The sequence below is a fragment of the Lutjanus erythropterus genome, chromosome 15 (genome assembly GCF_056507025.1).
Source record: "Lutjanus erythropterus isolate fLutEry1 chromosome 15, fLutEry1.hap2, whole genome shotgun sequence".
Classification (NCBI taxonomy): domain Eukaryota; kingdom Metazoa; phylum Chordata; class Actinopteri; order Lutjaniformes; family Lutjanidae; genus Lutjanus; species Lutjanus erythropterus.
The window spans coordinates 36,810,646-36,834,105 of NC_139331.1; the positions used below are offsets into that span (position 1 = coordinate 36,810,646).

The 23,460-nt window shown below is 41.4% G+C and overlaps 1 protein-coding gene across 1 annotated transcript in view; it reads right to left on the reverse strand.

Annotated features, from left to right (window-relative positions):
- Positions 1–2,884: 2,884 nt before the first annotated feature.
- nmbr (neuromedin B receptor) overlaps positions 2,885–23,460 on the reverse strand; it is a 63,477-nt gene continuing 42,901 nt past the window's right edge. Inside the window, exons 4-5 of the mRNA XM_084738074.1 lie at positions 8,939–9,177; positions 2,885–5,949 (exon numbers count right to left, since the gene is read on the reverse strand). Coding sequence (XP_084594200.1) covers positions 5,787–5,949; positions 8,939–9,177 — 402 coding nt within the window. The 3' untranslated portion in view covers positions 2,885–5,786. The remainder of the gene's footprint in view (positions 5,950–8,938; positions 9,178–23,460) is intronic.

The window sequence follows — 23,460 nt, forward strand, 5'->3', positions numbered from 1 at the left end:
TAACATGCATGCACAGTTAGTCTCCACTGTATTTGAAACCCATCAGTTTGTGGACTGATTCTAAATCTTGTTCTGATGCTGCCACACGTCTACGAGCTGGTTTGAAACATGCAGATTAAATATTTCTTGACCAGGAAAACTCCAGATGAGCTGAGATGTTCAAATACTGTTGTCAGGATGTTGAGGTTGAGTGATTTGACGTGACTTATACTCACAATAAATTTTGCGTTCCCTGTGATCCTGAGAGGCTGAGCTGTATCATGCAGACTGCTTAGCTGCTCAGGAGCACATCTGTATCACTGATAGATGACTAGAGGAGGCAGTTAACAGACTGTTGCTGAGGCTGATTGAGACAGACTGAGCTGTGATTGTGACTGCAGCTTCAGGATGACAGATTTGTCCGGCTGCGGTCTGATTGTTATGATTATAATTGTGACGCATTAGTTTTAATTGGTGTAACACTAACTGCATGCTGGGGCTGTGGTTTGCACTGGTTGTTCTGGCATCCTGAGGTGTTTTGGTAACACATCTGTCATCTCTGATAGAAACGCCGCAGGTTCAAGTCCTCTGTGTGGCTTAATTATGCTTTCTGCACTGATGTTAAGAGGAACATTAAAGAGAAGAAAGAACATCTCCACAGTCAGAGATTCAGCCAGCAGAGCAGCTGCAGCTGTGCTCACAGCCAGCAGCTGTACACCGTCACAGCTCAGGCCTTTTTGAAAGGAGGAATGAGCCATGAATGCATCGTGTAAAGTGTCACATCATCTCTTCTTTCTGTTGTACCTGCAGAGCGATTTCCTAAACTGTCAGTTTATTATAACTGGATGAACACATTAATGTTGCGCTCAGACTAAAAGATTTAAAATCCTAACCAGCATTTTAATCGGTGAAGTTGACCTTTTAGATTAAACAATTGCACTTCATTATTTTACCCTGTTAGACATTTGTGTGAAATAGAAACACAGGAATTCTTGAGTTATGGGCAAATAAATGTTTTGTGAGGTCACAGTCACCTTGATCAGGTCACAGTAATCCTGACCTTTGACCACCAAAATTTAACCCAGTTCAATCTTGAGTCCAAGTGGACTTTTGCACCGAATTTGAAGAATCAAATCTCCAGGTGTTCCTGAGATATTGCATTCACAAGACTGGGACAGATGTGTGGTAACCATGACCTTGACCTTTGACCACTGAAATCTAATCAATTCATTATTGAGCTCAAGTGGACGTGTGTACCAAGTTTTAAGAAATTCGGCCAAAGAATTCTTGAGATATTGTGTTGACAAAAATGGGATGGACAGATGGACATCCCATTGTCCAACATGTCCAGTCATGGCAAAGCATTAGAGCTGGAGGTGAGATTTTAACTGTCAATTTTAACAGTAGTAAGCTAGCTAATATTAGCCTGGAGGGCTAGAATGCTAACTGTTGCAACACCATCAACATCTTGCAGAGTTTTTCCTCACATTGGCTAATGTGGTCCTGCTTGTAAAGTACTGCTGTAATAACCCAGATTTTAACTCATGAATACCAAACCTGTTTGAAAATTATCAGGGCAGCCCTGATGAGTCTGGAAGGTTTAAGACTTGTGACCGGCCCTGGAGTCATGACTTGACTTGAGTCATGACTTGTTTGGTAATGTGAGGGGTTTACAGATCCCAACCAATTAATTTAGGCTGAACATCATTACTGACCAAGGTCATGGACAAGATTTCTACAGTGCTATTGGCTACTGTAAACGCCAGTCAATGATCATAACAAGTTCCTTGCTAACTGCCTGTTTTACAGGACACCTGTAACCAATAAGCACTCCACCAGCTGATTCATGGGAACTTTAATGACAACAGTCATCAACATTCATAAAGACTCCTTCATGTTCATGACAGGAGTCATGCACCAAACTTTAGGCTGAGAATTATGTATATATTTTTTTAAGACCAAACCAGACTTGGTGACTGTTGGGACACGGTAATATAATGTTGTAATATATGCACTAGCTAATATAAAAATATATTTATGATTCCCTGTAATTCCTCATTGCCCTGCTTCTAGTCCCGAAGGCCTGTGTCAGTGGATGACTTGGGAGTTTCATATGAAGTGAGACAGAAAAAAAAAACTCTGTACAGTTCAGGAGAAAAGGAGGAGTCAGAATAATTGGATCATTTCTTACTTCGGGGGACAAATAAAGGGATCTCCATCCCTAAACAGATGAAGTTCAAGGATTTTTCTTCTCTTCAGCTCTCAGTCACATGTTCACCCCCTAAACTGGCTCTTAGCCATCAAAACTTTGAGAACTTCTAAATTAGAGCATTCATTTGCTTTGTAAAGACGAGACCCCTGACTGATAACTCTATGCAGCTCCTGGTGGATTTAAGAACTGAGTCTCAGTCGTTTTAAGCAGTAGACCTGTTGTACTCGGCGGGTGAAGCAGGGCAGTGCTTACACCATCAGATTGATCAGGAGGTCTCTGACAGGTTAAATCCCTCCAATAAATCATGTCAAAGTGTCTGAGTGAATCACTGCACCTCTGTCCTCACTTTTAATGAGTCCGTCTCGATGACGTCTGCAGACTTATTCAACTTCCTGCCGGATAATGACACATCAGAAGTTTAGAGGAAGCAGCAGCTGTCGAGGCACCCACGTCTGCACCGTCGCCTCCTAAGTACATATTGACATCCAGCAACAGGTGCATTCAGATGCTCTGACACCACCTTCCTGCTGTAATTTCAGCTTCTCTTACACCTGATTGTCTGTTTGAGGAGCTAAGAGCCCGATGTGACAACCAGTAATTAATCTGCCCTGAAACATGTCTTGTCTCGACCTTCAGTGCTGCTTAAAAGCTCAGTCTGGGACATGGTTGTGTGTGTGTGTGTGTGTGTGTGTGTGTGTGTGTGTGTGTGTGTGTGTGTGTGTGTGTGTGTGAGAGAGCGCTCACGCAGGAACATTTATTATGTGTGCTCATGAGATTCAAGCATAATTTCCAAACACAGAAATCTGAAGCATGCCTGGCACTGATAAATACAAACATTTTAAATAAGAAGAAGAAAAAAAAACATCGAAATGCAAATCAAAAGTACGTCACACAATCATTTTCTGTAAGTGGTTGTTTTTGAATATACGACACGTCGATCTGTGGACACGTACTTGAACACCCATCAGTTCATGCCAAAGCAGCAACACAAAGCACTGACACAAATCACACAAACATGGTCTGTTAGTCTGTGCATCCAACAGGAACGTCTCTAGGTCAGATTCTTTAAAGAGTCACTTTTAAATTCAAGAAACTGTTGCATGTTGACAGATCTTGGAGGGGAGTTTGGCACTCAGAGCACCAGATGTTGGAGCAGTGGTGGCCATCTTCTGTCATGGAGAGAGAAGTCAGATTATCCCAACACATGACATTCAAGTGATTCTGCTTTGGTTGAAAGCAAATGTAGGTTGCAGGATTATTGGAAAATGTCTAAAAATGTGTGTCATTGACTTATTAAATATCTGTACATTTTAGTAAAATGCCTCCCTTTCCTATGCAGTGCTCAACACTATTTTTAAAGGCTTTGTATTTTCTCAAAAATTTACAAGAATCTACTTTTTCCTGGAATGTAATCTGGTTTTAATATAGGCCAGTAAAAAACAAGAGACCGAGGTTAATTGATATACAGTTAATTAATTGCAAACACTTGCTAACCTACTCTGGGGTGATTTTTAGTTTACAGCAAGTCAGAAGGATCATTTAAAATGTAAATGTATATATTAATTTTAAATTTTTGCATTTTTTTATACTGCCTGATAAATTCATGTTCTTGTGAAAAAGATCCCAAGACATCTCAGCTTCGTCACTATGGGGCATGAACACGCTCCAACCCAGACAACATGATCTCATGGGATGAAATATAAATAGCAGGTCGCTTTTAAGGATGTTTCAAGTGTCATGTGTGCATTTTTAGTTGGACATAAAAATAGTCTGACCTTTTGTTGTCATGGTGATCTTTGTTGTTGGTTGGTATTTTATTAGGTTTGGGTAGCAAAACTGCACAGAACACCTGGGGTTGTTCTGATACCAGTATCAGTCTTTTCCCCAGTCTGGTACCACATAAGTCCAAAACAGGACCTTGCTACTTTTTCCATAGGATGGCGAAGTCATGTCCTATGTCATTCAATCTCTATATGTACTTAATCATGTGTTTGACCTGAGCCAAGCCATACACCAGTGATAATGATCACATCACATCCATACACTGGTATCAGATCTGCACTCAGTGTCGGCCAATATGCAGACCACAGGTATCAGAATCGGTATCACAAAGGAAAAAAATGGTCTGAATATCTCTGAACGTAACTACTTGGTTAGTTTAACGGAAAGTTCACGATTTGTTTGAAAATATGTACATTAGTTAAGTTACATACAAAAGTTCAGTGTGTTACCCAAGTTAACTTGTAACATATAATATGACTGAAGACACTGGCTTGTGAATTCACCACTTGGTGAGACCAGACTGTCCCAAGAGAAAAGCCCAGATTTCCGGTACCATGACTTTATACTTAGAGATAATGACTTTCACCCCCGCTGCTTTACACTCAGGTGCATCCCCTGTGTGCCCGAGTGTCACAGGCAACTGAAGCTGTCACAAAGACATTTTTCTGCTAAACCCAGAGACACAATCGTAAGGCCGCCACACTGGTCTCTGTCCATGGACAGAATCCTGACAAGGCACAACCCCAGTCTATTAACTGCTGAGAATGTGTTGGACTTCCTGCCGAGAATATGGACACAAGTTTGGGTTATTGTTTCATGGACCAGTAGGCAAAAGTCCAGTAACCTGTAAATCCACAAACTCAGGCAGTCTTTAACTGCACAAGATTTTAAAGACTTCTTATGTTAAACGCTAGAGTGCACCCATTGATGTGATGCAATGAACAACAGAAAGTGAAGCGCCTTCCACAAGAATGTGTTCAGAGTCAAACCTGCTGGACACAGAGACTAACAGAAACCACAAACCAAACATTTCACAGGTTTTCCTCCACACTGGGAGATATTTTGGTTTACAAGGCTTCGGGTAGTTTTAACTGCTACAAATGCATTCCATTAAACTCCAGGAAAGTTGTTGCAGTAGTTCAGAGAGACACCATCCCATCACCAGAAAGTCCAACGTTCAATCCTTCGTCAGATCGAAGCACGTCTCTGGATGAGGACTGACTCGCTCAAGTCTCTGGAAACTTTGCTCTTCATTTGACCCTCCTTTCCAAGAGGCAGCGGACTAAAACACTAAATTCCCCGTCTCGCTCCATGGATCAATACAGTGTCACCAAATAGATGCAAATGGCTTTTGAAATCAATCGATGATGAGCATTCCAGCAACTTAGCACAGAGAAACAAGCTTCACAGCAGACATGCACGTGTGGTAACCATGCTGTCAACAAGACTGTCTGTCCTCTCAGCCTTGGACTTGTGGTTTGTTTGTTTTGCAAGTTTAACTTCCTCCAACACCTGAAGTAAGATAGTTTTAGTAAACATATTTCAATATATCTGGAGAATTGTGGCTGTAGAAAAGTGAAGTGTTGGGTTTTGTTGTTCCCTTCGATGTCTGACCTTGTATTCCCAAGAGGCACTTGTTGTTTGGTTGCCAGGTTGAGGATGATTAAATCCGATGTGACAGGAGCAACTGGTACAATCATTCAACCGGTACAAGGCCTGTAAAGTTTCCTCTGAGCTGCAGGAGTCATGTGTCTGCAGAGCTACCAGGATGAGGCTGATGAAGCTGAAAATCATGGACTTGCAGCCTTCCACATCACAGAGCCACCTCCTGTCTGCTGGAGTTGCCGTTGGCTGTTGGAGCGATGATAGCAGCGGTAGGTGTGGTCTTCTTGATGGACGTGAGGCGGATGTGGGAGGTGCTATGCAGGTAGCTGGCTTGGCGCTCGGGGCGGGGACCTCGACCACATCGCAGCTGACTGAAGAAGAAGAAAGAGTTAACTGAAAGTATCTACAAAGCCTAGAGCAGACAAACAACACATTTTACTTCATGTTGTTTATCAGGAGTGAAATAGTCACAAAAAATTAATCTAGAAATTCATGTAATTCATATTTTGTGCAGATATTGCATATATTCACAGCAGTATTGTTCTGTAGGATAATAACCATTTTAGATTAATCTAGAATTACTCAGACCCAGAAAGAGTTAAATGTATTTTATAAGATTATGAACATTACTTTAACATGAATATTCACAAATTTCCACCTAGAACCATCATAAAGAATAATCACAGCCTACAAGAAACGGCTGGAAATGAGTACAAAAATACTGTTTCAGAATGTCTGTGGCTTACGACCTCTCCTGTTTAATTGACAGAGACAATCATAGTTGCTAAGCAACCAAGATGCATCTCCAACTGTGCAAAGAGTAACAATAGCGTCAATTTCCGTGCGGTCAATGTGACCGCCTGTGGCTGAAATAAGTAAAAATAATCACATTTTCTTTCCTTTTTGTGTCATTTATATAAAAAAACATTAGAAATGAAAATACCAGCAGCGTTTTCTTTTAATTCAACACAGAAATGGTCAAAATGAGCGTCTTGGCTGTTATAGTGTTAAAGGGGGCTGACATCGCTGGACACGATGAACATCTCAGAATGACAAATGGTTTTATCTTGTATAGTGGACCAGACCGCAGGCCGAATGGAAAGTCTGCATTACGGCAGTTATAAAAAACATCCAAGTTCCATCCAACAGAAACAATTGGACAACAACTCCAGTAGTCAAACTTTTTAATGTGTGTGTGTGTGTGTATGTGTGTGTGTGTGTGTGTGGACTGATTTTGTTTTTCAAAAAGTTACATTCCTAAGAAAAGAGAAATAAAGATTGTTAACTAGCCCCCTGGGTATTAAAGGCAAAAGCTTAACATCAACGTACTTTGTGGAAATCTTCACACTTGGACCAATAACTTAGTTGACTTGAAACTCCCTTTTGAATAATAAGAAATAAATCCAGAGACAGGTGAATTATGGCACGCGCTTCATGCTCCAGCCCCATTATAATTGCTTCCCAAAGGTACATTTTATTTTTCCTACCGATTCTGTGCTGCTGCAGAGGTGTCAGGATTTGCCTGCAAATCTGACCCAAATGAAAGCACAAAGCCCGTCCCCGGGTTACTGTGTCTCGCTGTGACAGTCTCTGTTTGTGCAGGGATTGTGCTGGAGTTAGTTTTGAAGAGTTTCCATCCTGCAGAGGTGGAATAATAAGTTTCAGGATGTTTAGTCGAAGTGGGAGCACTCAAAAGGAGATTTAGAAAACGACGAGGCCATGATTACTTCATTTCGTGATGAGGGTATGGAGTCCATTTGCAGTGCAAAATGAAGAACTGTTTTTTTTCCTGAATCTATTTTTGAGTTTGACAAAATGTTCAGCCTCCTGGAAAGTTTTAATCAGCCTTAAATTGCAGTTTACGGTGGTCTGTACACAGAATGAAAAATATCAGAGACAAGCTGACAATACTGAGCAGCAGAGACGAAGACAGCGGTCTGCAGCCATTTGGATCTTTATCATCATGATCTATAAATATGAAAATATTGCATTTTCTTGGCACAATAGTTTAAGATATAAAGAATTGTTTATGCATTCATTTTCTTTATGTTCCTCATCGTTTTTATGCTCAGGGAAACGTATCAGAGCAACAATAAAATGTTCTCTTTTCTCTCCTGATGAGAAAACCATCCTGTCAAACTCAGATAATGTCTGTAAAATATAAATGCTTTAACTACTGAAACTCTCTAAACTCTTCTTAGAATGTGTAAAACACTGAAGACTTGATGCAGTCCTGTATTTTCAGGTTATTCTCACTACCAGCTTGTCAAACATGGCTGCCTGGTCACTGCCCCTATGCTTCAAACTATGGCGCTGTAGTTACACCTCATTTCAGAGTTGCTTCTTTGGCGTTAGTTCGTCAGTCAGGTGATGCATAAAGAGTGAGAAAGTCTGTGTATGGAGGAGGAGGAGGGGAGGAAGGAAGGGACAAACAAACAGGACTTTAACCCAGGAGACTGATCAACATTAACTTCTTTTTAATTTCCTCAACATATGCAAGTTATGTAGCTTTATTATGACACATCTCTTCCATTTTTTAATACTATTGTATTAATAAAAGATAATGAAAGTAAATTTATCTCTTTGTTAAATTTTGATGCATCGATAATTGTTTTATAATCACATCATAGTCCACTGATTCAAATCATCAGGAGCCCAGGGACCACCCCTACTTCCTCTGTGCTATTTTTGTAATTGTTGATTACATTAAGATCTAATCTGGCAAATAACTTGAACTTAATCTAATGAAACTTCCAGAGCAAATTAAAACCAGAGTCAAATTCCCAGTATGTGTACACATGGCTGGCCAATAAAGCTGATTCTGATTGTTAAAGAGGGATTAGCTCTTAAAGGCAGAGTGCTTGTTGTTTGTCAAACTCTTAAAGAATCTGAACTTTGTCTGCAGAATATACCTGGATAGCCTTTTACTGCAAACGTGTTCATCCACCTCGGAAAATAGTCCCCAACAAATACTGTATTTCTTGCCATTTCAGTAATGTTTGCATAAAACTACCAGCTGTTTGAGGAAATTACTGAGTCCCCGTTTTTTTATTTGTTTGAAAAGAAACAGTATTTTGTGAGACTTTTCTTAAAGATATGTGTCTTTAGTCGGGGGCACCAATGGGCTTGGAGCTGAGAGCCACAGACAGGAAGTCAGGAGGCATTGAGAGATGGACTGGCAGACTGTTACTTTTGGTCTTTCCATGGGGTTTGAAGACATAAAATTAAACCAGCCTTATCCTTTAATAAAAATTTGTATATTTGTTTTTATAATTGTTAGTATTATTCTTGGACATAGGTAAAGGTTAGACTGAAGTATGGCAGGATGCAGAAACTCTAATTTGAGAAGAGATATCCGACCTGTTGAAGTGTCTGCGGAAGCTCTCGCTGAGCAGGTAGAGGGCGAAGGGGTTGACACAGGACGAGGAGAAGCTGAGGACTCTGGCCAGCAGGGTGATGACGAGGTGAGCCAGCGACAGGTCCATCTGGTGGTAGTGGAAGGAGCGGTACATGTAGAGCACGTGGTTGGGGAACCAGCAGAGGGCGAACAGGCCCACGAACACCAACACGATCTTGGCCAGACGCTTCCTTGTCTCCATCTGGGGGAGCAGAGATAAAAAAAAAAAAAAAAAAAAAGACACAATGAAGAATAGTCAGCCTGGATGGATGGATGAGAGATAAAGGAAGATTCTGCAGCTCATTCATTTCAATGTGAGACTAACAGGAGCTCAACAGCATGATTTATATTTTATATTCAGGGAGATGAACTGAGAGCTGCTCAAGCCTCCAGAACTACATCAATCTTAATGTGTGTTCTTTATGTGATACTATTCATGTGCATAATGAACTGCAAATACAATATGTAACCCTCTGGCTCTGACTGAGTGCGTGAACAGACATCTTAACTGGTGATGACTGATTTAGTTCATTTTAATGCTTAGATTAATTCACATTTCATACAAAGCCCAGTTCCAAAAAACAGTTGTAGAAACATAAATGAAAACATAATGCAATGATTAGCAAAAACAGTACAAAGACAAGATGTTTAACGTTCAAACTGACTTGTAATTTTACACTCATTCCGCATTTGCTGCCTGCGACATGTTCCAAAAAAAAAAGTCCTCAGGCAAGACACTGAACCCCAGTTTTCTCCCACAATGCATTACGTTGAGTATCCCCACAACCCAAATCGCCAGCCCCAAGCCTGGGTAAATGGCGAGGGTTGCATCAGAAAGGGCCTTCAGTGTAAAGGCAAGTTGAATTGGGTGAGTGCCAGTGAGATTTTAAGAGAAAAACCTGGAAACAGGAGCTAACTGCCAGCCTGGCTCTGTCCAAAGGTCACAAAGTCCACCTACCAGCACATGTTGCTCCAAAACCTGAATGTACCTTTCGCTATTAATGGGGCCTTCACAAATGTGACAGTTACCCATGATGCCATGGGCACTAACACACTGCCATACCATCACAGCTGCTGTGTTTTGAAGTGAGTGCTGATAACAATCTGGATGGTCCTTTTTCCTCTTTAGTCCAAAGGTCATGACATCCATGATTTCTGAAATCAGTCTGAGGTGTGGACTATGCTAATACAAGTCAAAGGATCGACAAATCATTGCATTTTGTTTTTTATAATGTTCTACACGGCATCCCAACTTTGTATTTCTTCTAAATTACTTTCAATATAAATGTCTCTTCTAAGGTCTGAGACCAAGAACATAAAGCTAAGCTTCTTTATTCTTGGTTGTACCAGAGACTTAAGACAAATCTCTTTCTTAAAACTAAGCTTACTCCTTGCAGCTGCGTTGTGCTCCCTGTGCTGTTTGTCCTTTTCCCTCTCCTGCTCTGCCCATCTGATTGCTCAGTGAGGTGCACCTGTTCTGGCCTGAGGGGGAGACAGGTTTATAACCTCCTGTGTAGCATCAGAAGATAAAGAGGCTTCTGGTGTTGGGGCTGTTGGTCTTTTTCCCTCTCAGCCTGGGATTTAGTTTTTGTTTGTGCGACTTTATGTCTTTTGTTAGTCTTGATACAGTGTCTTAGTTATTTCTGTATGGTCATGTTAATAAAATCCCATGGATCTGATTGTTTTAAAGGTGTCTTTCTGGGTTTGACGTGGGTCCGTGTTGGATCTCTTGCTTCAAATCATTGATGATTTTTCAGTATTTTACCAAAACCATCCCAAACCTGGACCAAGGGGACTGTAGCCTGACTCACATTACATTTCTTTCAAATAAGAATAATAGCATATGAATTCAGATTTTATTGGATGGGGTTGGTTTTTGAAGCTCCAAACTCAACCTGTCTATTTTTCAGAGCAGTTGAGTATCAGTTTCTTTTGTCCAGTTTGCCAACTCTCAAAATAATGCAGGCAGAAAGCCACTAAATGCTAAACAACTGCATCTCTGGGATGTTCAGTTTTTATCTTTAAATGGGACCAAAGTGCCTCTAGGTTCAACTGGACAGACCTACAACCAATAAGAGCAACAGAATGCTGGGTAACATTTCAAGCAGGAAGAAAATGGCAGCCTGGTCACAGACTTTGTCAACTTGCAGCTAAACAGAGACTAAAATATGTTCTGGCAGTGCAGTAATATTGATTCATATTTGATCAACACTGCCTAGACAGTTTTTGATGCTTGAAATGTGGGAGCGGTGCCTCGTCTGACTGTCATCATGTCAAACAGACCTTGTATTAAACAAATCAGCCTGCAAGAGGCAGGGCTGGTGGACATCTGTCTGAATGGGATGGTCACCAGACGGACCTTCCAGAGCAAATTAAAGATTCGTCTGGTTCCCAGGCTAAAAACACGGAGCTACAACTGGCTTTCAAAATCCATCATTTATGATGTAGGAATGTTTAAAGTAGAAATAACTGACACAAAATGTAAATATGGTTAAAAGCACCCAACATTCACTCACTGGTGGAAAAAGGTTGCTCCCAGAAGACCTGCATGCTAAAAGCTTCCTCCAACTGTCCGATGATGAAACTGACAGAAACAGAGGAAGATTTGGACGGAGGAAGAGAATGGATCTGGACTTGTAGACGTAATGCATTTGGTGTTTAAACACGACGACGTGCATGCAGTTTGACCTTGTCAGACGGGTGCTCGGAGATTGCCAGAGACATATTAAAAGGTCATTTATGTCAGTCATACACTTGACACAGGTCAGCCATCTCTGCACGTAAAGATTCAAACACACACACTGAAATGTCAACAGTGTTTATCAAAGTGCTTCTCGGTGTATTGCAGACGTCAAACACGTCAGACCTCCTGACCTTCTGATGGAGAGGTTTCAGCTGCGTGTTGCTGCTCTTTTCTTTTTACATCCTTCAAACCCATTAGAGTTGATGTGCAGAAATGAAACCCTGCGGAGCGCGTTAGGCCTTCTCACCCCGAACATACACTGCATGTATAGAGAGGTATAAACTCAGCTCTACAGCACATATATATTGTTGACATGAGGCCACATGCAGCGTGTGGTGGAGGAGTTATTTCCCTCAGGTGCACGCATGTTTGATATTTCAGTGGATCACTGAACTTGACGTCACTGCAGTGAACTGGAAGGAAAGACGAAGAAGTATGTGAGCTGCAATCAGCCAGTGCAGCGCAGCAAACTTGTGTTTCCACTGCTGATGATGCACAATGAGTCTTCAACCATGAGGCATATTTACAGGCACATCAAAAATATGGACTTAATGTGATGAAGACCAAAGTCTGAACTGAGTTACATCAGTAACACCTTGTCCAAACTGCATGTGAGCATCAGACTATCACGTTGCATCGCACACTCTCTGTCCTGAATCTGAATCTGCTTGAATATGCAGGTCTGTGACAGACGATGATCAAATGTTTAACTGTCTCTATCATTAGTCCCATTATGTTGAGAATATTACGCAACTGTCAGACAACTGTCTGAGTCTGAGTCTGAGTCTGCATCACACTCATCAAAACCACTGGAAAGGACGTCTTTCACTCTGTCTGATCAGGGCCATATGCTTTAGTGATGATTGGATCTTCAGTCGCTTAAAAAATAGGTTGTTATTTTTATCAGGCAAACCTTTTTTTCTCGCTTGGAGAAAAGAAAGTGGTGGACGATCACTCCTGTGTGCTCCAGCAGTGCACCTGTGCTTCATCAAACCACATTCAGTGTGGGAAATTAGGATCAGCCGCCAGCAAAATGCTGGTAAAATATTAAAGTGAATAAATTTCAGATACAGAGTAATAATGACGATGAAGGTAAATTTGAAGATTAATCTGCCAGTGGCTGGTAGATGTTCACATTTTCTGGTAGAAGTTATTTTCTCATCATTCTACATTGATCAGCTGTTCAGTCTGAATCAAACCGGAGACGTGACCACTCAGGTAAAAGGTGTGAGTACTTGCTCCCACGTCCACGGAGGCGATTCGTCTCGAACAAACAATGGCGGCTCCTGGAGATGTTAGCGTAGATACTATCAGAACTGGAGAGTATTTCTTCACTGAAAGAAGAGCAAAGAACGACACCGAAGGCTGAAGAGTTTGATCTAATTAGTTAAAGTTGGCCGACGTTAGATATGATGGACCGATGATTCATCCAGTTGTCTGGTTCTGAGGAACAAACCATCTGGCGTGACAGGATACTCAAACCCCATCTCCTGTGTGAAAGTCCTGAAATTTCTTGGGCTTGGGCCTTTTCAAGCTCAACTTTTCAGGCTGATTAAAGTTCTAGTGAGGATAAAATGTTAGTATGAAAGTCATACTGCAAAAAAAGGAGACAATTCATGTAGATCTAATCATTTCACAAACTGCTGTAAGTCGTTGTTGTGTTGGACACAGCAGTCCAGATGAAGTCAGGACACATGCAGCAGCCATCATGCGCCCAGAAAAGTGTGTTTCAGCTACTCTGAAGCCTTTTTATTGATTGTTATTGCTGATCTCGCAGGAGATTTTCCTCAGGGCTGACATGAATCGGCATGTACTGCAGAGCGTCTACAGAGTCTGTGTTACCATGACAGCAGATTCTTCATTGGTTAGTAGAAATGTCATTTGCACACAATGAGAAGATTTTGAGACTGTGGTGGAAAATGTGATTTTATTTGTTTGTTGTGAGTTAATTTTCACAGTGGACTCTTCTTTAATTAATTTAATTCTGCCAAGTGAGGAACAGATGCACGTTCCAGCTTATGATTGTTAAGTTTAACGGCACCCGGTGGCAGCTCACCTCGCCTGTTAAAGACAAGAAACGATTAATTAAAAAAAAAAAAGAAGAAAAGAAAAGAAAAGGAAGAAGAAGTTATCCAACAGCAAACTGTGCTGATTACAGAGCGGGGATCATCTCTGCTCTCCAGGCTGCCTGCTGCTGATTTGTGTTTGCCAGCGGTCGGGCAGAGTTGGCGCTTTTCCAAAGATCCTCTTAGGCACCTGCAGCTCCGGGCCACAACTCATCTGGATGGCTGGATTACGTGAATCTGCATGTATGAATGTGTGTGTGTGTTTATGTGTGCAGGTATGGATACAGTCTCTTACTCGTATATATATGCAGCTTCATATGTGTGTGTCTGTGCACCTGCAGCTGCGAGTGTATGCAGATGTCTATAACAGAGTTCCTCCTCAGCTTAGTGATGATAAATCTTCAGAGTTCTCCAGAAGAGCCGATAACCGCCGCTTTTGTCACTGAGGAAAACGCCTGCGGAACCACCTGGGAGCTGCATGCTGCCATCTCCCATTAGAGGCACGCTGGAGATGGATCGACACCTGAGGTGACCGAGGTGCAGCGAGCCGTCAACTTGTCATATTTCTGTTACGCTCCGAGGACTGAAAAACTCCGAAATTCAGAGCCAACGTTTCATCATTTGTACAGTTGTTATCCTGTCAGGTTTGTAGATGAAATACAGCCTCCAATCATGTTCTCAGACGTTCTTCTGCATCTAACAGGCAGTTACTTTAAAGTTCTAAAGGCTGAAAAGAGATACACATAAATATCTTAACACACAGACAAGTAAAGATAGGAGAACCATTTTTAGTATACTAGAACCCAAGGATCATCTACAACCCAAAAAGAAAGGCTTTCATCTAGAACCCACCCAGGAGGTTCTACCAAGAACCCTTTTGTATTCCAAGGCCTTTCTCTATGACCTATCCATGGAGTTCTACCAAGAACCTCTTTTATTCCAAGGGTTTTTATCAAGAACCTGCCTGGGGATTCTGCTTAATTTAAACATTTAAAAATACAATTTGAAACATGAATGAACATTTTAATGTTTGAGGTTGAAGATTTTAAGAACTCTTCTCTCTAAAAGGTCATAATGGAACCTTCAGTCTGAAAAAGAAGCAAATGGATAGAAGCCCTGGAGTTAGAACCTTTTTGGAACCCTTATTGACAGGAAAGAAACAGAGAAATGCAGTGAGTGAGCAGAGAAAAACAACAGACGGATGAAAATATCTCCGATGTATTCAGTGACGTGTGTCAGGTTCATGGTGTGAGTGTCTCAACAAACAGAAGAAAATTAGCATCTTCTTCAGTGTCGCTCGCTGCTCAGAAACAATGAGAGCCTCGTTTGTCTTAGGATGTATTTACCTTTGAGCTACTAATTAAGTGTAGTGTGTTATGTACTGTGATTACAGATGTGACAGATAAAATGAACAGTGTGTGGCTGCCTGACAGTATATGACTCATATATGGTGCCAGTATTCTTCAATGCCAGCAGCTCTGTGAGGCTGAACTTGAACTGTGACTGAAACTATTCACTAAACAGTATACAGGAAATAGTGAGTGAACTATGGTCCTGTGTCCTCATCACAAGCTGTAACAACACAGAAGCTAGTTAGTTCACAAGCTAGTTAGCTCATGAGCTAACAGCTAGCACCACCTACCATATAACTGCTGCATCAGTGGCTAAAGTTGTTAGCTGATGTTAACATTGTCACTGTGATTGCTATAATTGTTTTGCTGCAGTTGGTACAACTTCTGCTTCTCAGTCACAGGCAGAGGTGAAGGTAAACTCGCAGTAGACGTCTAAAGTTAGCGGCATCAGCTCATGCTGCTGCCATCTTTTCCTTCGTCTTTCTTCCTTCTTCTCCAAATACACAACCATATTGCATTGTGCTATACGAGAGAAACTGTAGGGTACATCATCTGTTCATTAGATTTTGGAGCTACAATTATTAAATTATCTGCGTTCCTCTGAGACGTTTCTCTTTTTTTGGATGTTGCATCCACGGCTAGCCAAGAGAAACCCGACACTACTAATACAGCTGGAGATAGCATAAATTAAAATGTTAAAATGTATACATTATTTCTTTCTATATAATAAAAAATATAGCCGCATGCAGCTCCAGAGCCACAGGTTGCAGACTCCTGCATTAGCCCCACAAGACCAGCCACTAACCTGGTGAAGACAACAGTACATGTATGAACTACCTTGATTTTTGTTTCAAAATATGGAAGTATTTTTCTGTGTTGCTAACATAGCTTTGGCCTGATGTCATTATCACCAAATCCATGTTTTTATTTTTTATTTCAATCATTATTAGCTGAAGGAAAATTATACTAGTCTGTGTCTGGGTGAAGATTTTCTGTGAACCGTTTTTGAACTGTAGTTACCACATTTAACAGTGACTGAAGACAGCTGAACTGAGAGTGTAAGGTATTAAACTTAAAGTGCAACGAATGTTTTCTCACTGTGAACCAGGCCAGTGTCAGACAAATGCATCTGTTTATGATGATTATTCATGAGTTTACCGGAAGAAATACCGGGAGATGTGCATGAAATACAAGAAAAAACCTGTGAAAAACTGCTGAGTGTTCAGTGTGTGTTGAGTGTTGGCAGGTATGATCCTAAAAAACCAAGGTGGGTGATGTTGATGATTTTAGATTTTTGTATAATTACTTTAGATTACTGAATAGGTGGCTAAATAGCAGCCATAGACTATTGTGTCTTCAGTCTTTTTTTTAGTAAAGACCAAATAAGTGGCTATAATTGTCACCTCACACCTGCTTCTCATTGATTGGCAGTTTAGACTACAGAAGTGTCTTTGAAGTGTTGATTAAAGCATTTATCCTCCCACCTCAAACGTCTGCAGTGGATACTGAGGAGCTGCAGCTCCGTTACGTTCATCACTTTGAAGTTTCTGCAGAGAAACAAGGCCTCATCTTAAACCAGCCAAATGATCCAACATCCAATCGGCCTGTGTTGTTTTAATCACCGTCCCAGGTGTACATCAACTGTCTTCATGCTGCATTCATGTGACATAGTAACATCAATGAGAGCAGCTCTTGAAGATTTTAGTTTTCTCCAAACATCCTCAGTCTTCGTCAGTCACGGCAAAATGTAATCTGACTTTGGTTTCTCCTCATCAGTTTTCTTCCTGCTGAGCACACAAATCAAGTTTGAGGCGACGCCACCAAGCTGAGAATTTCCAGCGACTCCATCACTGCAACGTAAAGCTTAAAAGGGAAATCAATCTGTTTGTTTGTCTCCTGGCTTTTTGTGTTTTGTAGAGACAAAATTAGTTATGTAAATTCTTTCTTTTATTTATTTGATTGGAATTCAGTCAGAGAAGTCAGAGAAACCACAAGCATTTACAGATTGAAAAGTGAAGAGTCTGAACTCCCTTCAAAATCTACTTTCTGTGAGACAGCTGTATCATGCTAAAGGGTGAGGGTCACAAGACAGACAGGGCCCTTCCAGTGGGCAAAACCTGGTAAAGTGCCTTCTAAAGTGCCCTTGCCCCTCAGACAGCCTTACCACTGGTCTGCAGTATTGTGGTGATGCTGTGGTTATCATCACAGCCCCAAAACTGTGTCAGTGTCACGTCTTACCTTGCCTAGATGTGAATGTTACTCTGATGTGCTTGTGCTTCTGTATTTCCAGAGTTAAACAGAGAGACACCAGCTGTCCACTCTGTGTCCAACGGTGCAACAGTGACAAACAATCATGACATGCTTAGGTTAGTCCAAACCATGATCCTAGCACTAACCAAGCAGTTTTGGTGCCCAAACTGAAGCAGACTGTCTGTTATCTATGTGTTAAAAAAGGTTTTATTGCTGCATCTCATGAAGATGCTAACTTGTGCATCTATATGAGAAGCAGAGCTGTGTGACAAAGCAGAGTGATATTTGATGACCTGGGGTGAAAATGTGTTGTACTGTCCCATTATACATTGCATTGGCTGTCCTGCATGGCTGTCAGGCTACTAGAGGTTGGGCTTAACTAGTCCCACAGCAGGTGTTAGTTCAAAGGGGCCGTGCAAAATTAAGTGAGACAATAAGGAGCAGGTGTGGGACCTGAAGCTGCGACAAGTGGAGTTTACCTCTTTCCATGCAAAGTTTGTTTCGAGTCAGTGTCTCCAAATTAAACTATCACTGGAGAAGAGAGTGAGCCGACCGAGTGACGAGCGTCTGGTGAGCCCTGCATGCTCTAGGCAGCCGAACCCTAAGTTTTCTCTTTCTTTCATATATGCATAGGCGACCAAGCTGAAGCCCTAGACAAGCAGCTGCCAAGTTTCCTAGGGTTGTGTTGCTGTGACAACACACACACACACACACACATTTTGTACTTTTGAATGAACAATAAACTCAAGAGGAAATGAAAAACTACACGATTTCATTCACAGACGTGAAAGACGTCACAATACTTTTGTCTCATTGTGCAGAAACACACACACAAACACACACTGAGTGAGTTTTGTTTAGCTTGTTTCTGTAAAGTGTGTTGCTGCTCGAGGGTTTTTCCGTCTGTTCTTTTGTCGAGGTTTCATGAATAAACATGAACTCTTGTCATTGTTTTTATTTCCGAAGCAGGAAAACAAAACTGCTGCGACGAGTTTTCGTGTTTTCTAATGTTCTTTTGTTGTCGATGTACGTGTTACTATTCCGACTATTGTTTCTGTTTTTGTCAGGTTGGTGCAGAATAATGTGTGTATTCTTCTGTCTATATATAGACTGAGAGGCTGAGACAGTGTGCATCGCTGCATTACATTTTTGACAAATAGTTCATTTATCCACAACTTACAGCTGCTAGAAGGATGTCAGTGGTTAAAGCCACGAGCCTGAATATATTCCTCTCAGCAGGTGTGATAGAAAACAGCAGCACTGTCACCTCTTATGAATTTAACACTAAAGTTTTGGAGAGAAATTGTGTTTTGTGTCATCTGTTCCTCTCACATCAAGACAAACTGGGGATTCATGTTTTAATTTGTTTTGCAGCTGTTTATTCTTTTAGATATTTTTCATCATTCATTCTGAATGTTAAAAGCTGCGTTCTGTCTTTGGGGACAGGGTGTGGACAGGTTTAAACCCTTTACGTCTGCAGGACACTGCAGTGTTTCCTTCAGTAAAAACACTTCAGGGAGACATTTTTGACACCGTTTGCTGATTTCAGCTCAGTATTTATCTTAATTTCCTCCATGAAGCTGACTGAACACTCTGGGCCTGAGAACCACATTCTGAACTGAAGTTTGTTTGTGAGGAAGTCCAATATCCAGACAGTTCACCTCCTCCACTGTAGTGCTCCACACCGGAGTCCCTCAGGGCTGTGTGCTCAGCCTCCTCCTGTTCACACTGCACACCCATGACTGCAGCCCCCCCTTCAAATTTTATTGTGAAGATTAAGATTTCTTATCAGGAGGAAAGTTGGCAAAACCAAAGAAGCAAAGACACACAACTCCATCTACATCAGTGGAGCTGAGGTGGAGCAGGTGAACAGTTTTAGGTTCCTGGTAACCAACATCACAGAGAACCTGTCACAGACGTCACACATCTCCACCCTGGTAAAGAACGCTCAGAAACAGCTGTATTTCTTAAGGAAACTTAAGGAGGCAAAATTCCTGTGCAACTGGGTGCACTGCCCAGGACAGAAAAACTCTTCAGTGCACGATTAAAAAGTACCCAGAACATCACTGGTACCCATGTACAAAAAAATCTCAACTGAACAAAATGTGGCTGCTACAAACTACATGCTGTACCTGTGCCACAAACAAACATTAAAGCAGAACAAACTGCAGTTGTGCCTCACAGTTCAGACTCAGTGCAGCTTGTTCAGATGATTTATGGAAGCTGAAGTGTTAAAACTCAACACATGAAAATTCTTCCAACTGCAGTTTGTCCCTTAATATACAGTATGTCATTTATTTTACATCGTGTTAATGTCAGGACCTAAGTTGCCTCTAAAACACTGTCAGCAGACTGATGATGATGTTGGACGACACAGTGAGTTATTTAAGATGAGCTGATGCGTTCACCTGCAGCTGGATGATGTCAGTAAACTGTCAGGATGTTGATGTTTTCATACTGAAGGACACCGGAGGGACGACAGGAGACGCAGATGTAATATCAGAGACCCTCTGAGGACGCCGCAGAACTCAATCTGTTTGTTTTTCCACTTCTCACTTTAGTTTGAAGGGAATAAGTTAAGAGTTGGTGAAACTGTTTTCAGATTCAGCCTCGGGTCACGATTTTCACTGACTCGTAACTCAGCTTTATCGTCTCTCATGTGCAGAGAAAAAAGAAAAACACAAATCCTGGAAGTTTGGGGTTTTTAACTCCTGCTGTTTTTTTTAATTTATTTGTGATGTGATGTTTTTTTCAGATAATTCTGCTGTTTTTATTTTGTATTCTTTTATTTCTGTGTATTATTACTGAATTGTTTCTTTTCTTGTTCTGTTTGTTCTTATGTCTTTTATTGTTCCATCTTATTTCCACTTTGCTTTTGTGTCTTTTGCTATGTATTATAGTTTTATAACACAATTGTAGCTGAATTTTTTCTTGCTTGTGTTTGGACTCACTGTTTTATCTTTCAGTATTCTGCTCTTGCTTTGTCTGTCAACACACTTTGAACACTCTGTTTTAAAGGTGCATTATGAATAAATTTAATTACAGGTTTGTCTGACATCTCTGTCCAGACAGCTGCAGACTGCAATTCTGCCCTTGTAGAAATAAGGGTTCCTCCTGAGGGGTTGAGGTTCTACCCAGAATCATTTGCTTCTGAGGAACCCTTTTTTGATGAAACAGTTCCTCAAGTTTTTTTTTTATATATATATAAGACTAAGGGTTCCATTAAGAACCCTTTCTGGAAGAAAGAACCCTTCAAGAACCTTCAAAATCCTTGGAGAAGTCTTTAATCAAGGGTTCTCTGTACCATAATATAAAAGGGTTCTCAGCAGAGACCCCGGGGTGGGTCCTAGATGAAACTCTTGGAATATAAAGGTTGGTTGCTTGTCTATTTAGTCCTTGTGTTTCTCTTTTTCTGTCAGTTTGTCGTTGCTCTTTTGTGTCAGTCCCCTGTGCTTTGGCTTTATTTTGGACTTTGCATTTGTTTTATGGATTTTTGTGTTCCACTTTTGTCTTGTTTGGATTTGTTTGCTGTTTTGGATTCATCTTTGAGTTAGACCAGCAACTCTTAACTCTTGTTGAATTCGACACACTGTGACACTTATTTAAAGTCAAAAACATTTGACTCTTTTTTCGGGGTTGACTCTGAGCAGCACCCTCTAGTGGATGTTTTGCTTAACATCCATGCCAACATAAAGGATGCATGAAAGTATATGGGCACTGACGGTTATATTGTTTAAAACTTAAGCGTCTATTTTTGTACAGTAAGAGAGCTTGAGTGAACCTTATTAGTGTACTAGGGCCCGTCTCAGTTCTTCTGTCGGCTTGGACCAGACAGGCATCAGTGAACCCTGAGCACCCGTGACCCTGTCACCGGTTCATACTGCAGACTGGGACCACCCCAGAGCACCTGGAGACACTCTGACCCAGTTGTCTAGACTTCCCAATTTGGTCCTTGTCAAAGTCACTCAGATCCTCACGCTGCCCATTTTTCCTTCAACTCCTTTTTCATCAACTTGAAGACCGTTTACTCACTGCCTCATATATCCAACCTCCTGACAGGTGTCGGTCTGAGATGATCAGTGTCAGTCAGTTTACCTGTCAGTGGTCTTAATGATGTGGCTGATCGATGTGATTGTTGCTGTTTGTGTGTAAATGTAGCAAAGATTGAAATTGACCCGTCTGTCGCTCTGCAGACGGAGGTTTGTGCTGAATCGGCCTCCATCAGCAGAGGACACGGACGATGGCGCTGATGATGATGATGCAAGCTGGCATATGAGGCAGGGAAGTGACGAAGCCTGTTGAGCTTGTGTGTTACATCCCAGAGGAGGGAGGAGCAAAGACTCAACATTGATCTGCAGTGTCATCAGTCTTTTCAGTCAGATTTTAGGTCAGAAGGAGACCTGAACTCTCAGAAGTAGACGTCTGAAGTGTTTCATAAAGTGACAAGTTATCACTGAAAACTTTTGAGGTTTTCTCTGGTGAGAGCTCACTGACTGACGGAGCTGCTCTTTTTGGCCTGAAACCTGCTCAGTACCAAAACCCGCCGTCATCTGTTGGCCACTGACAAGCTCCTTATGAACACTCCTGTCCACATACTTCTGGACTTTTGTTTCACTTGTGATCTGTCTGTGCATACATCATCTGTTATTGAAGGTAAGATCAATCAGGTGGGCAGGCTCACATGGTGATACTGCATTATAATCATAAATCCTGACCTTCTTCTCAGGCTGAGGATACTTGATCTTACTATGCACTGAATGAACATGATGGCTGCCTCGTGCATCCCACATCTGTTTGAAGCGTTGGTTGAGCACATCCTCAGAAATTAACACAGTGAGTCCAGGTAGCTGTGAAAAAAAAGACTAGACTAAAAGTAAAAGTAGTGATTCAACTTCTTTACTGCAGTAAAAGTGTAAAAGTACAGGCTCTGAAATGTCAAATATAAAAGTTTTCACCTTTATCACCCTCTGATAGGACAGCTGAAAAATACATCTTCACAAAGCTGAAAACAGGGCTGTTTTTCTGGCACCATGAAAAGTTGACTTTATAGAGCTGCATAGTTCTTACAGGACAGTAACACTACAAACATATAATGAACTTATGGAATATCAACCCTGAAAATATAAGCAAGGCAAAACAAATATATTTTAAGATGTGAGTGAGCCCTAAGAGGAGGGAACTTGAAACCGACATAAACCCCTGATTCCTCAGGAAAAGGCTGTCCAGCTCTTAGCGACAACACCGGATGGAATAACAACCCCCACCACTCTTCCCAGATAACCACAAATTCTTCAATCCATTAAGAACTCTTTCTTCCAAAAGAGGTTCTTTAGCCAGATATATATTTGCTTTTAACTGCACTTTTGCATACGCACCTCTACATATCCCAGCGCATCATGGCTGCCTCATGTATCCTGCGTATATTCGGAGCGATGGTTGTGCATGTCCTCAGAAATTAACACTGCGCACACGCGGGTGCAGACATGTGGTTAAACAGCAAGTATATCTCCAACCTTACAAAGAACCCTTGACAAACCTTTTCTTCAAAAAGGGGTTCTTTAGATGCAAATGGTTTAGGAAGAACCCTTATTTCTGCGAGTTACACTGGCCTGAAGTATTTTAAATCTAACTGAAGGCTCATTCATGCCCCCTTTATATACAAAATAGATGTGTCAAATGATGTAATGGTCACTGCCCACAAACTTCCATGCATGCATCCAAATTTTCCACCAAGCAACTGTGAACACATCAACTAGTGACGCAGACATATTCACCCCCTCACCCCACACACCCAGCAAGTCTCAGCAAGGGGATGTGCATGAGTGCGGAGTCTGCTGTGTCATGTATGCTATGTATGTTCGCTATGTACAATAAACAAAATAAACTCACAAAGTTTTGAGAAACGCCATTTTACATATTACAGTTCCAGCAGGAGACCCCAGACTTTCCTTTACCTGGCCACATTAACCAGCTCTGACTGGAGGCGTTCCCAGGCCAGTATGGAGATATAATCCCTCCACCTAGTCCTCAGTCTGCTCTGTGGCCTCCTCTCACCTGGACATACCTGGAACACC